Source organism: Arvicanthis niloticus, chromosome 26 (assembly GCF_011762505.2).
Source record: "Arvicanthis niloticus isolate mArvNil1 chromosome 26, mArvNil1.pat.X, whole genome shotgun sequence".
Taxonomy (NCBI): domain Eukaryota; kingdom Metazoa; phylum Chordata; class Mammalia; order Rodentia; family Muridae; genus Arvicanthis; species Arvicanthis niloticus.
The window spans coordinates 35,605,572-35,617,415 of NC_133434.1; the positions used below are offsets into that span (position 1 = coordinate 35,605,572).

Sequence of the window (11,844 nt, forward strand, 5' to 3'; positions counted from 1 at the left end):
ATTTAATGGAGATTGGAAAGTGAGGCCCTGGAAAAAATACAGAGCACATCGCAGGACCTTTGCTAGCCAGAGGAGGGCATGAAAGCCAGTCTGGGCTGAAAAATCCTCAAGAGAACGAACTTTTTCAGTTCCGTCCTCTACAATGCTTGGGGAGGGATGTGTTTCCTGCAGTTTACATCGGTTGTCTGCGCCGCAGCCAGCAGGAGTCTTGTAGAAACTGAGGCTAATGGCTACTAGGCGAGGCTTCGCACTTCCGGGCCACAGCCCGGGGAATGTCCTGGGCCAGCAGGGCTCACCTTCCTCATCGGGGTTCTCCAGCTCCAAAAAAATCTCCTGGGATTAGGAAGGATAGATTATTAAAATGAGGGCAGAGCTTCCTTCTTCAGGATAGAGACAGTTCAGTGAGTCGGGTCCCCCAGTTCTCTGGAGAGTTTCAGGCCTGAAATTTCACTGGAGGCCTTTTGTGATGCAGGCGAGCTGGGACACACAGTCTGGGCGATGGGGAGGAGAAGCAGATGCTGAGTCCTTGCGTGGGTGAGACCCAAGACAAGTTCACTGGGCATCTGTCTGGGCGGGACCTCAAACTCTCAGCATCTTTTCTAGATCAGTCCCGCTAAGCCCCTTCCTAGTCCTTCACCTCTCACTTCTACCCGGCCAGCATTCCCGGTCTATGGTGCCAGCTCCAGCAAGCAGAGCAATTTTGATCGGACTCTGGATTTCTAGCAGCCTGGAGAGATTCTATTGCAGAGTGCACCCCTAAACCCCTGCAGGTGACTTCACACACAGGAAATGAAAGGGTCAAAAAGGAGCTTTCCGGCTGTGCAAGCGAATCCCGGGAAGGAAGGGACCATTGTCCCCAGTTAAAGCCCGGAGGGGGTTCTGGCCCTGATGCCCGTGGGGGAAATTGGGTGTGTTTTAGGTGGGTCAGTAGCGTGGTCCTGGAGCTCTCTGAGGTCTGAGAGACCACCGCCGCTCTAACCTTGACCACTGGTCCTGACTGGAGTCTGCGAGCCCCGTCTTTGAGTGGCAGCTTCCACCCTCCCCACCCTCTTCCTACTCCACCACACGGGTGCACTCCCAACTCCGCAGCCCCAAGGAGTGACAGAGTTTTTTTTTTCTCTCTCTTTTTATTAAAAACAAAAGTCACGGATACAGATCTCCCCAAATAGGCTCAAGATGGTCGCCATCTCGTGAGTCAGTTGTCGCCCTTTTAAAGTGCTGTTACGTTACACAACAACAACAACATCAACAACAACAAAATCACAAAGCAAATCCAAAGAGGAATGAGTGTAAAAACGAGGACTGGAAAGGGGCCTGGGGGAAGTAAAATAACTTACAGTATAAATAAAGTGAATCTAATACTGAACCAAGAGACTCACAGTCCGTTTAGAACCATTGCACATAGCCACGTTGTCGTTAGGAACAAGAAGTGGACAGGACGGGGAGCGCAGGGCCGTAGCCTGCGAAGATGCTACATTCTATTCACATTCCGGGTCCCAGGCCCTACTAGGGCCGGAGTGGGAGGGGTCGTGGAAGAGGTCCCCCCCCTCTCCGGTTTCTTTCCCCGGGTGGGTCCAGTTTACCCCTTGAGGTCTGATGCCCTGGAGTTCAAGGGAGGGGCGAGGCGGTATTTACAGTGGGAAACCCAGCCGAGCCCCGCTGGGGACCGGCGGGCGGGCGGCTGTATTTACAACGGTCGGGTCCTAATGGCTTGTTCCTCGCTCTGGGCCGCCACTGCAGCGGGTATTTACAGAAAGGAGCAGCATGGCTTGAGGGCGCGTGGGCGCGGCCAAGCCGGCGCTAGGGCAACAGCGGAGGCTTGAAGGAGCAGTTGCCGGTGCAGTGCCGGGGTGTCAGCATCTTGCAGGAGAAGTGGTGCAGGGCGTCGTGAGCTTCTGGAGAGAGAGTCGCACCAACCACATTGGCCGCCCAGCTCGAGCTCCACCATTCCCCCCCACCACCACCACACACACACAGGCCCCATTCAGCCCTTTAGGCACAGGAATTCTCAATGGAGCAGAAGGGAGGTGGGAGGGCAAGAGTGAGACCCTGGCCAGTCAAAACTAGTTCTTAGGTTCATTAGCCCCATTTTACAGATGGGGAAACCGAGGCACAAAGAGGTCAGGATTAGGCTAGAAAGCAAATTTTCGGATGCTCAGAGCTCAATGGGCTTTTCCCTTCTACATCAGAGTTATAAAATCATCCTCCCCCCCCATTTCACCCCAGTTTCCTTCTGATCCACATCTCCATCCATCTATCCACCTACCCATCCATCCATCCATCCACCCATCCACCCACCCAATAATACAAGCAGCCCTGATACTCAGTCTCTCTCTCTCTCTCTCTCTCTCTCTCTCTCTCTCTCTCTCTCTCTCTCATCTTTGTTTCTGGGTTCACACCTTTTAATTTCTGCTGGATGGCATAGCGGGCCTTCCTCTCCTGGTCCAGTTCGTTACACAAGGTATCTGGAGGACATGGAAGTTCTGTGAGGAACCGCAGACCACCCTCTAGCCAGATGGCTGAGGTCACAGCCTCTCCCCTACAGAAACCACCCCGGAAACTGAGGAGGGGACACCGACACTTCAAACTGTGGGCTGGGGGGGGGGGGGGCCTGGGAGAGGAAATGGCCTGGGATAGCGCTTAAAGGCAGACGGATCTAACCAAAATTAAAGCAAACTTAGGCATTACTTCCCAGGTAATTTTACGCCTCGATTTTTAATTTAGAAACCGTGGAAATTGCAGCGCTAAGAAGTTCAATCACTCCACGTAATGATGCCTGCAAGCCGTTTGCTGGGCTCGCTTGCCATTCTGAGGCTAATCAGACTATACAAAGGATATTAAATAAAAAAAATAATTGTTAAATTACCTTCAATTTAAATCCAAATGACTGAGCCAACATTGCCGCTCCTGCCAGACGAAAGGCAGTTACGGCCGTGCAGGCGCTCACCTGACTCCCGTCTTACCTCTGACAATCTGCAGCTGTTGCACCATTTCTTCCCGATAAGCCAATTCCCTCTTCATTTGATCCTGAAAATTATCTGTGCAAATTGATTAAGTGAGAGCTGTTAAGCACAGCCTCCTCTCCCAGCTCTGCTTCTCGCTCCCTCCCACCCTCACCCTGCTCCCACCCCCAACGGGTCCTTCACCTAGCCCGGAAACGCTGGACCTGGAGTTCTTCTCTCCCCTGGGGCAAGCGGTGGCTGCTGCCTGCACCCAGTTCCGGGAGCAGGTTTAGGAAGCTGCCGTGGGGTGGGGAAGGAAGTACCTTTGAGACTCTGGAACTCCCTCTCCAGCTTCTTTCGAAGCTCCATTTGCTCCAGAAGCAGTTTCTGCAATTCTTCTGTGAAGGTTTGGGAGAGAGGTAAAGGGGGAGACTGAGGTAACCCTTTGGGGCCCACAGTCCTGACGCCTGAGCAGAGGCCTTCCACGATCTAGCTTTTCTTTGTCATTTGAGCCCCAAGACTTGGATGGAAGATGGAGCCTGGGGAGAGGTGCCAGAATATTCACGTGCAAGACAGTGGGAACTATTTTGCATGTCTGGACCCCTGGCTCCGGGAATCACTGGGGCTTGACATCTGTTTTAAGTTGCTAGTAACTTTTCAACCTCAGAGGATGACCCACAACTACCATTCCCTATTTCAAAGGAGGCTTCTGATCTCCACTCTAAAGGCAATTCAGGGAGAATCTGATAAAACCACGAACCGCCTTTTCAGAAAAAAATAAAGACAAAAGACATACACAGAAAGTTTGTTTACAATTTCAAGATTTGCTGTGTTCAAGGCCCTCGAACACAGCAGTTTTGAAGTTGTGGCATCATTCTGCAAAAATCTGAGGCTAGAAAGACTGGGCGATCACTGCTCCCTTACTCCTATCCCTCCAACCCCCTGCTGCAGCCGCCCAGTTTCTAAGACCTTCCATTGGTTGGTGTGGGGAAGGCTCAGTTACATGCCCCCGAAACCTGTTCTGGGGGAGTGGAAGGACAAGCTGCCCCAGTAGGAGCCCAGTAGTATATAGGTCCTCCCGTGAAAAGGTCCATTGTAACACAGGGATGTAAGATGGCAGGGCAGAGAGGGGTTCAAAACCACTGTCCGATGTGCTTTGAGCTATCCCTTACCCCCACAGACTGAGCAGCAACAGGAGGAGAGGGTGTCGTAGTCTGCAAGTGAACTCCAACCTTACTACATTATTGTGTGAACAGTTCAATCCCAGAGGGAAGTAGCCTTTGAGGCATCCTGAGATAAGCGCCTGCCAGCAACCTCGTTCTTCAGAAACAGCTCTGGTTTTCCTGGGTTTTGAGGGACCCAAATTGCCCACTGGTTACAATTCCTGAGAATCAAGACCAAATCTTTCTCACTGGGTCCTTCAAGACAGACTCAGATCTTGGGAAGCCAAACTTTCAATACACTTACTGGGGTTTGGCTCACTCACCCAACATCCTGCTCTCCCGAACACCCCTGTGCCAGGCGTCCAGAGAGGGATTTTCCCCTACTGGGTGAAATGAAGACCGACACCCCCTCTCTCAACTATGCCTTTGGCACACACCCACTACCAGACGACAGCCCCTCTCCTCTTAAGTCCCCCTCTACCTCAAGCACCTTACGTATGGCTCCATTTCTCGTATTTAACCTCACCTCTGGCCAGGTTCTCGATATCTTTCTCCACCAGTTGAGTTCCTGTGACATCCAAAGTGAGCCCATCTTCGCCTAGGACAAAGGTCAGGTAAGAGGGGGATTCTGTCCTCCAGAGAGCCTTCAGAGGGGGAGGGGAAGGTGAGCTCCTGGGAATTCTGCCAAATGCCAGACTTGGCTTTCCCAAATCCCCACCTTCCAAGCCAGTAATTTTGGGAGAAGGCAGGTGAGTTCAGGAGGCTGAACCCTGGCAGAAGGCGCCCTTCGATCTAGGTGAATGAGGTGGTTCCCTCCACTTTCCTTTTAGTACCCATCTCCGGTACTCAGAAGACCCTCAAAGCCAACAAGGAGGAAACAAGTCTTGAAACCCGGTCTGCCCCTCCCCCACAACGGTAACTATCTGCTCAGTGGCGACGTTTGCTCTTGATTAAAACCTTTCTCCAAGCCTGTGGTGACCGGGATGAGCTGGATCTCAGCTCAAGGCCACCGGTGCGAGCCAGGACTACCAGGGCTCACCTCGATCTGTATTTGCGGGGCTTGGCTGGGAGACACTCCTTTGGTCTGAAAAGGATTTTCTGGTTTCCAAGTCGTCAGCTGTCGTCGAGTGATTGTCTTCTTTATCTGGCTCTAAAAGGCAGACTGAGTTTCAAGGAGAAGCAAAGAAACCGTGACCCGGATACTGCAGAGCGGCCTCGGTTGGGGCGCCCAAGCCCTAATTAAAAACGTCGTGGCCGCCTCTGGTTCCCGGCTGTGCGCCCAGGCGCGCGCCCTGAGGCTTTGGGCCCCGTACCCCTCCCCTGCACAAGGTCTGCTCCATTCCAGGCTACACGCCCCCGGCCCCAGCCTCTGGCCCCCAGGAAAAGATCAAGACAAGCAGCTGAGCCCACCAGGGACAAGCGACCTATATTGCGTGCGCAGATACTGGGGCACCGGGAGAGAGCGTGGCCTCCGGGTCTGTCCGCGCCATTCCAGCGGAGATCGCAACCCAAGTGACAACCTTCCGGGTATTGGTGTTGTAGGACACTGACCCGCACCCGGCTGCATAGGCCTGCTTATAGGCCACCCCTCACCTCTGCTCTTTCCCAGCTAACAACAGGATTCCACATGCAAATGCAAGGTTGATCCTTGATTGGGGCCGCAGAGGCAGAGTCTTAGGTACCCTAGCGCTCAGCCACTAGCTCTCACCCTGCGCCCAGATCAGGCCCGGCCACCACCTAAGGCCACCGGCCTAAGGCTAAGCAAGGTTCTGAATAAACGGAATATGTGAAGGAGATACCAGGCAGCCGCAGGTTTTTGGAAAGGTTTAAATCTCCAATGAGGTGTACTGGAGTGTGTGCGTATGTGCAGTGAGGGATGGGTTGTAATTGTTTTTAAGTAACCAAACCCTGAGATTTGGGAGTTTACACTTAGTTTTCTTTTCCTTCTATTGTTTTTTTTTAATCCCCTCCCCTTCTCTATCATCGCTTTCTTTAAGCCTCTCTCTGCCCCTCCCTTCCTTGAAAGGCGTGCCTTGGCCCTGGGTTCTGTTTGCGCCACTTGCGTTAAAAGGGCCAGAGGCCTAGAGAAGCATTACCGTGGGTCTCTGGGGTGCAGAGGTACGAGGCCGCGGGCCCCAGCGCCGCCGCCGCCGCCGTACTCTTCACGTGTTCGTCCCTCTCAGGCGCGTACACCTGCGACGGCCGAAAATGACAGGCGATTAGGGGGTACAGCATTGCCCAGCGGCCAACAGGAAGGCCGAGGGTGTGGCAGAGGTTGGTGGGCCCTGGGGACCTGGACGCAGCGGTGATTTGTAGAGGATTTAGGATAATCTTTGATACTCCGGAGCAAATTACTTAAAACACAAAGCCGCTCTCAAGCCAGCGGCTGTCTAAAGCCACCCCCCCACCCCCCCACGCTACCTTCCCTCCGAGTCGTTCCCAGCATAAAGGATGCCTTTACGCGGTCAATGTTCTCTGTGTTAATAAACCCAGCGTAAATGGGCAAGTGTGCGCGTCAACTTTCAAAACAGTCAGTCTTTAGGTCTAGCCACACAGCTTGCCCTCCAGCCGCTTCCCTGACAACCAGAGATCCCTCAAGCTTAGGTTTTCCAGCCCAGAGCTGTGTAGTTCCTTAGGCCAGAGTTGGAGAAGGCTCAGAAAACTGAGAGAATGTCTAGAGGTTCTTCTTGGCGAGAGACTACCCTCTTCTCCCCCTTCTGTGGTGCTCCTCGGGTGTCATCCTTATGCATGAAGGCACGCGCTGGGCCTGGCCTCCAGGGCTTCTTTCCCTGGTTCTGAATCCCTTTCTTTCTACCGGTTTCTTCCTTCAGACCCTTTGTCTTTCTTTCTGGGCGCCTAACGGTCTCTGCAACTCTCCTCACCTCCCATCAACAAAACCAAAAACTCACTCGCTGTTTCTCTCAGGCCTGTCCCCCGGATTTTCCGAATCCCTCAGCCCTGGGTCCCAGGGAGACCAGAGCCACAGCGCGCACCCCCTCCCACCCCCGGCTGGGGCTTCGAAGAGCAGCTGGGACCTGCTGCTCCTCCGCCACATCAGAACAGAACCCCAGTTCCCGCACCTGGCCCGGAGCTGCTGCGTACGAGGGCAGGATGGCATAAGGGAGGAGGCGCCACCGGCGAGGTGCACTGGGCTCACCTTGGCCGCCGCGGGGCCTCCTAGGGGCCCGCAAGACTCTCGCAGCTCATAGCCGCCGCTCGGTGGGCTCCGCTCAGTTCTCCGCACCACATCGTCGGCCACCAGGTCCCCGAATGCGGATCTGATAGCGGGCGGTGGCCCGAGGCGGCGGCGAGGACGAGGGCTATCGCCATCCGCAGAGTCTGTGGGGCCGTCTGCGCCTGAGGAGGTGACAGATGGGGGCCCAGCAGGCTGGTCGCCGTCTGGGCCACCTCCCGTGCTGGGTGCGCTGGGCTCGGTGTCTTCCTGGGCTCCCTCCTCGTCGGGGAAGCGGTTGGACTCTACGTCCACCTCCGGTTCATCCGCGGTGTCCACGTCGGGCGAGGCAGAATGATAGCTGGAGCTGCCCTCGCTCAGAAAGTCCGGGCTCACGTAGCCCCCTCCGGTCCCGGTGCCTGGCACTGGCCCGCGAGCAGGTCCGGAGCCATAGGCCTCGCGCGCGCTGCCGTAGAGCTTAGCGATGCTCTCCGCGTCCTTGACTACCGGTCGGAAGGCTGACACGTAGGAGCTTTTGCGGGCAGGTGGCGGTGGCGGAGGGGGTAGGGGAGCCAGGGACGGTGGCAGCGCCTCGTCCGCACCGTCCTCGTCCAGGGGCCCGCGGGATAGAGCGCTTGGGCAGCGCTCCTCCGTCCCGAGGCTGCCCTCCTTAGCTGGCTCCGCACCGTCCAAAGACTCCGGACCGCCCCCGCCAGCCGCCGCCGCCGCAGCAGCAGCAGCCGCAGCCACCGCGGCCGCTACGGCCTTAGCTTGGCTCTGCGCGGCCGGGTAAGGAGGCACCGGGAGGCTCCCGGCTGCTGGCCAGAACATGGGAAACGTCGGGTACACAGTGGCGGCGGCAGCTGCCGCAGCAACCGCTGCTGCGTCCTTGGCTGCGCCGGAAGGTTGATGTCCCCAGAACATTGTGCCACCACCAGGGCCCGGCCCTGCTCCTGGGGGCAAGTGGCCAGCTCCCGGGCCACCGGCACCCGCGGCGGTGCCAGTGCCCCCACCGCTCCCAGTGCCAGGGCCTCCCTTGGGTTCTCCGGCAACCAACACTGGGTCGTCCTTTTTAGGACATAGGCCGAAGGCTGTGGGGAAACCGTAAGGATGCGGGAAGAGAGGCGGGGGCAGCTTTTGCAGGAGGCCAAAACCTTTGCTGGGCACCGGAATCACCGGGTAGCTGCGAACCCCCGCGCTGCCCCCAGGCCCTCCAGGTCCTGCAGGGCCATTAGCTGCGGCCGCCAGGCCAAGTGCGCGCTGCGGATGCGGTGGAGGTGGCCCGGGAGGCCCAGCCGCCTCGTCTTCACCGCAGCGCAGACTTTTGTGGGGCGGTGGGCCTGGGGCCATCTCTGAGCCGCACCCCGGACCGCCACCGCCACCAGCGCCGCCCTTCCCGGCACCACCAGACCCGCTATTAGCGCCGCCTCCGCCGCCCCCTTGCAGGGAGAAGGTCCGCTTGCGCGTACCGCCATTAAACATAGCCTTGACGTCCTCCCAAGCGTGGCTCAGTTCGTCGGTGGCCGACTTGTCACTGAGTTTGAGGTGCCGACGCCACGAGTTAAAGTTGGCGGCGTCGGGCTGAGTGTACTTGGCGTCGGGTGTGCGGTGCGAATGGAAGATGAACTTGTTGGGTGAGAAATACATGCTGCAGTAACCGCACTTGATGCACTTGGCGCGAGAGCTGTTGTAACGGGCGGGGATGAAGCTGCCCCGAGAGCCCCACGCGCACTCGTGCACCACGTCAAAGGCGAAGTTCTCGGGCAGCTTGGGCGGCTTGTGCTCGCCCAGGAACGACTTGCACAGGCGTTCGGCCTCTCGTTTTGTGATCATACCGCAGCGGCGAGAGGAGATGGGCATGGCCCCGGCCCGACGCAGGATCTCCAGCTGCACCGGCGTGCACTGCACGCACGTGATGCCCAGGGCCACGCGGCGGTTGTGGATCTCATTGTAGCTGTAGTTTTTGAGCAGGGTGTTGGAGATCTGGGCTAGGCAAAGGCGCTCCTGCCCATCAATGACCAGCGACACGATGGGCACCCCGTACAGCGACGTCTCGCCCACCTGGTTGGGTTTAAGGGCGCTGGATCCCGAGTAGGGCTGCAGCTCTTGCTTGGAGTTGGGAGAGGAGCTGCCCTCGCGTCCCGGCCCCAGCTGAGTGGTGAGAACCTCCATGCCGCCGCTCCTGCGAAACAGAGAGAGCAGAGAGCAGATGAGCCATTTTTTAGCGCCATTACCTAGGTTCAGGCCCGCCCAGCGGGGCGCAACGCGTGGGGTGCGAGGGGGTTACTTGGCAGTGGGGAGCTCAAGCTCCTTCATCCAGTCCCCTGAACTGGCCCCTTTTGTTATTCAGACCGGCTTCTGAGCTGAAACAAAAGCACCCGGGGGGGCTAAGGGAGGAAAAGGGAAAATCGAAACCTCAGGAAAGCCCCGGCTGCCAGGAAGCCAATCCTGTTTTCAGGTAGGAAAGGAAGTGGGACCCAGAGACGGAGAGTGACTTGCCCAAGGCCACACAGCAATGCCATAGCCAAATCCAGGCTTTCCAGCCGGCACTCAGGTTTGCGTGCCTTCAGCTACCTCACAGCTCGCCCTGCCCGCCAGGGTCCTGAAGCCCGGACTTCAGGGACCAGCGGCCCCTCTGCTCAGTCGCGCATGCACGCGTGCGGGCGGGGGCAGTGAAGGGAGAGGTGGAGAGGCGAAGGAGGGGCACTTATTGCCCATCACTAAACTGCAGGATGTAGGGGTGGGGGAGGGAGAAGGGGGAGGGAGAGAGGTTGAAGGGAAGGGGAGGAGGAGGAGGCCACCGCTATTCGAGGTGCTGAACCCTACCCTTTCCAAACCTTGTCGCGAGCACCACAACCTCGGGTGGCCCCCACTGCACCTATCTTCGCGATGACCGGCTTCCAGGGACAACAGTACCGGTTTGCACAGACCTGTACTTCTCTTCTGATGCCTTGCGCCCGGTGTTCCTTGAGTAGAAAGTGTCCAGCTGGGTTTACAAAACGCTTTCTTGCCAGCCATCAGTTAGGCCGGGATCACGCAATTCCTAACCACATTTTCTGCATTTTTAGCTGCATTCCAGACTAAAGCCGGCTCCCCTCTGGGTCAGCGCTTGGGACAGAGAGGTTCTCACAGACATGTCTCTGGAGTCACTTCTTAGCTTTTGAAAACATGTCCCCGAGCTTGCTTTCCTCTTTCACACATGCTTTTCTTACTCAGCCCAAACACAGGCTCCCCGGGCTCTGGGCTGCTCCTTTTGTGGGGACGACTCCTTTTTGAGTATCTTTCATGCCCCAATATCAGCTCATACGGGCTAGAAGGAATCTTGGCCGCTCTTGGAAGCCACTGTAAAACTCCAGGCATAAAAAGTTGCCGCTGGTCCCTCGCTTTGATCTCTGGAGAAGGCAAAGAGGAAGCTGTGTCCACCGTCTAGCCTGGTGGAGGACCCAGGAATTGCTGTTTAGGGCCTTCTAGGTCGCCCAGTCACCCCACGTGTCTTCAGACACTCAGGGCTCTAACCCAGTGCACGGCGGCAGGCGCTCTGGCAGCCCAATCCAATCCCTAGGACTCCCTCCCCCGAACTTGGATGGAAAGGCAAATCCATTTCAGAGGGGTAGCTTCAATCTAACAGGGGGTCCGAATTCCAAAGCCTTCAGCTAAGAACCTGGAATCTTTGGTCTGCAGATCTCCTTCCGTCCCTCCGTTTGCTCAGATGCTTAATTGTCGATCTTATCTGTCCCTGAGCTGTCTGTCGCGGCCAGCTCATCGCTTCCTCACATCTATCTTGTATCTTGTTCAAGTATCAACCTATTTATCTATTATCTGCTTCATCTCTTCCAGTCAAACGGAAGCAAGTTGATCCTCCCTTGACATTGAAGTCCCCGGTAACATTTTAAAAGGCAAGCAAACCACTGTCCTAACTCCCTGGGTGAGGGGGTCAACGAGGCGAGCCAGGCGTCCCAGGGACCGCTCTCAGACAGGCTGCGGAGGTGGCTAAGGAGGCGAGCAGCTGTGGGAAATGATGATGGTTTCTGGGCAAATGTACCGGGCCCGCATACAGTGAAGAGGACACCCTCAGCCAGGAGCGTCCACCTGAAGCTGGGGGTTCTGAGTCCCCAAGAGGTTTTCCCAAAGGGCTTCTGGCCTTGGAGCCCGGAGAAGTGGGGAACCCTAGGAACGAAACAGCATTTCGAGGGCCAAAGAAGAAAGCACCAGCCAAGGGCCGCACTCAGCAACAAGAGGCAGCGGTCAGGGAGGCACGGGGACCCCCTGGCCGGCTTCTGGGGCTCGAGGGGCGAGCCTAGCGAGGGTAAGGAGGCGGGAGGCGGGCAGCGGTGGCAGCGAGGCTGTGGAGTCGTTTGGGAGGCTAGAAAACAACAGCCACAGAGTCTAAAGGAGAAGTCAACGAAAGAAGCGCTGCGGCGGCCGGCGCGGGGGCAGCGGGCTCGCGATCGCGGGTACTCACCGTGCGGCGGCTGGAGCCGGGCAAGCGGCGAGCGGAGGTGCGCGGCAGGCGGAGCGGCGGGCGGGAGTCGGGGATCCGCCGGGCTCTCCGGGTGACGGCGCGGCC

General features: G+C 57.1%; 1 protein-coding gene across 2 annotated transcripts; it reads right to left on the reverse strand.

The window, feature by feature from the left end:
• Positions 1 to 1,116: 1,116 nt before the first annotated feature.
• Positions 1,117 to 11,813, reverse strand: Skor1 (SKI family transcriptional corepressor 1). Of its 2 annotated transcripts, none has more exons than XM_076925724.1 (9): positions 11,740 to 11,813; positions 7,263 to 9,459; positions 6,202 to 6,298; positions 5,145 to 5,255; positions 4,632 to 4,703; positions 3,266 to 3,340; positions 2,964 to 3,038; positions 2,400 to 2,465; positions 1,117 to 1,895 (listed from the first exon to the last, which is right to left on the reverse strand). In XM_076925724.1, exons 2-9 carry the CDS (start codon positions 9,447 to 9,449, stop codon positions 1,801 to 1,803), a joined length of 2,778 nt encoding a protein of 925 aa, XP_076781839.1. In that variant the 5' UTR covers positions 9,450 to 9,459; positions 11,740 to 11,813; the 3' UTR covers positions 1,117 to 1,800. The 2 variants fall into 2 exon arrangements, with proteins under 2 accessions (XP_076781839.1, XP_076781840.1); XM_076925725.1 differs by lacking the exon at positions 11,740 to 11,813 and adding an exon at positions 9,693 to 9,814.
• Between the last annotated feature and the right edge of the window lie 31 nt (positions 11,814 to 11,844).

What these genes read in the sequence shown, in the direction of transcription:
- Skor1 (XM_076925725.1), bottom strand. Translation starts at nt 9,799, where the DNA reads ATGGCATTGCTGTGTGGCCTTGGGCAAGTCACTCTCCGTCTCTGGGTC. An exon ending in GAGGCCCCGCGGCGGCCAAG is followed by an intron (nt 6,299 to 7,262) that starts GTGAGCCCAGTG and finishes CGGCCGTCGCAG; the next exon opens with GTGTACGCGCCTGAGAGGGA. An exon ending in ACAGCTGCAGATTGTCAGAG is followed by an intron (nt 2,466 to 2,963) that starts GTAAGACGGGAG and finishes CATGTCCTCCAG; the next exon opens with ATACCTTGTGTAACGAACTG.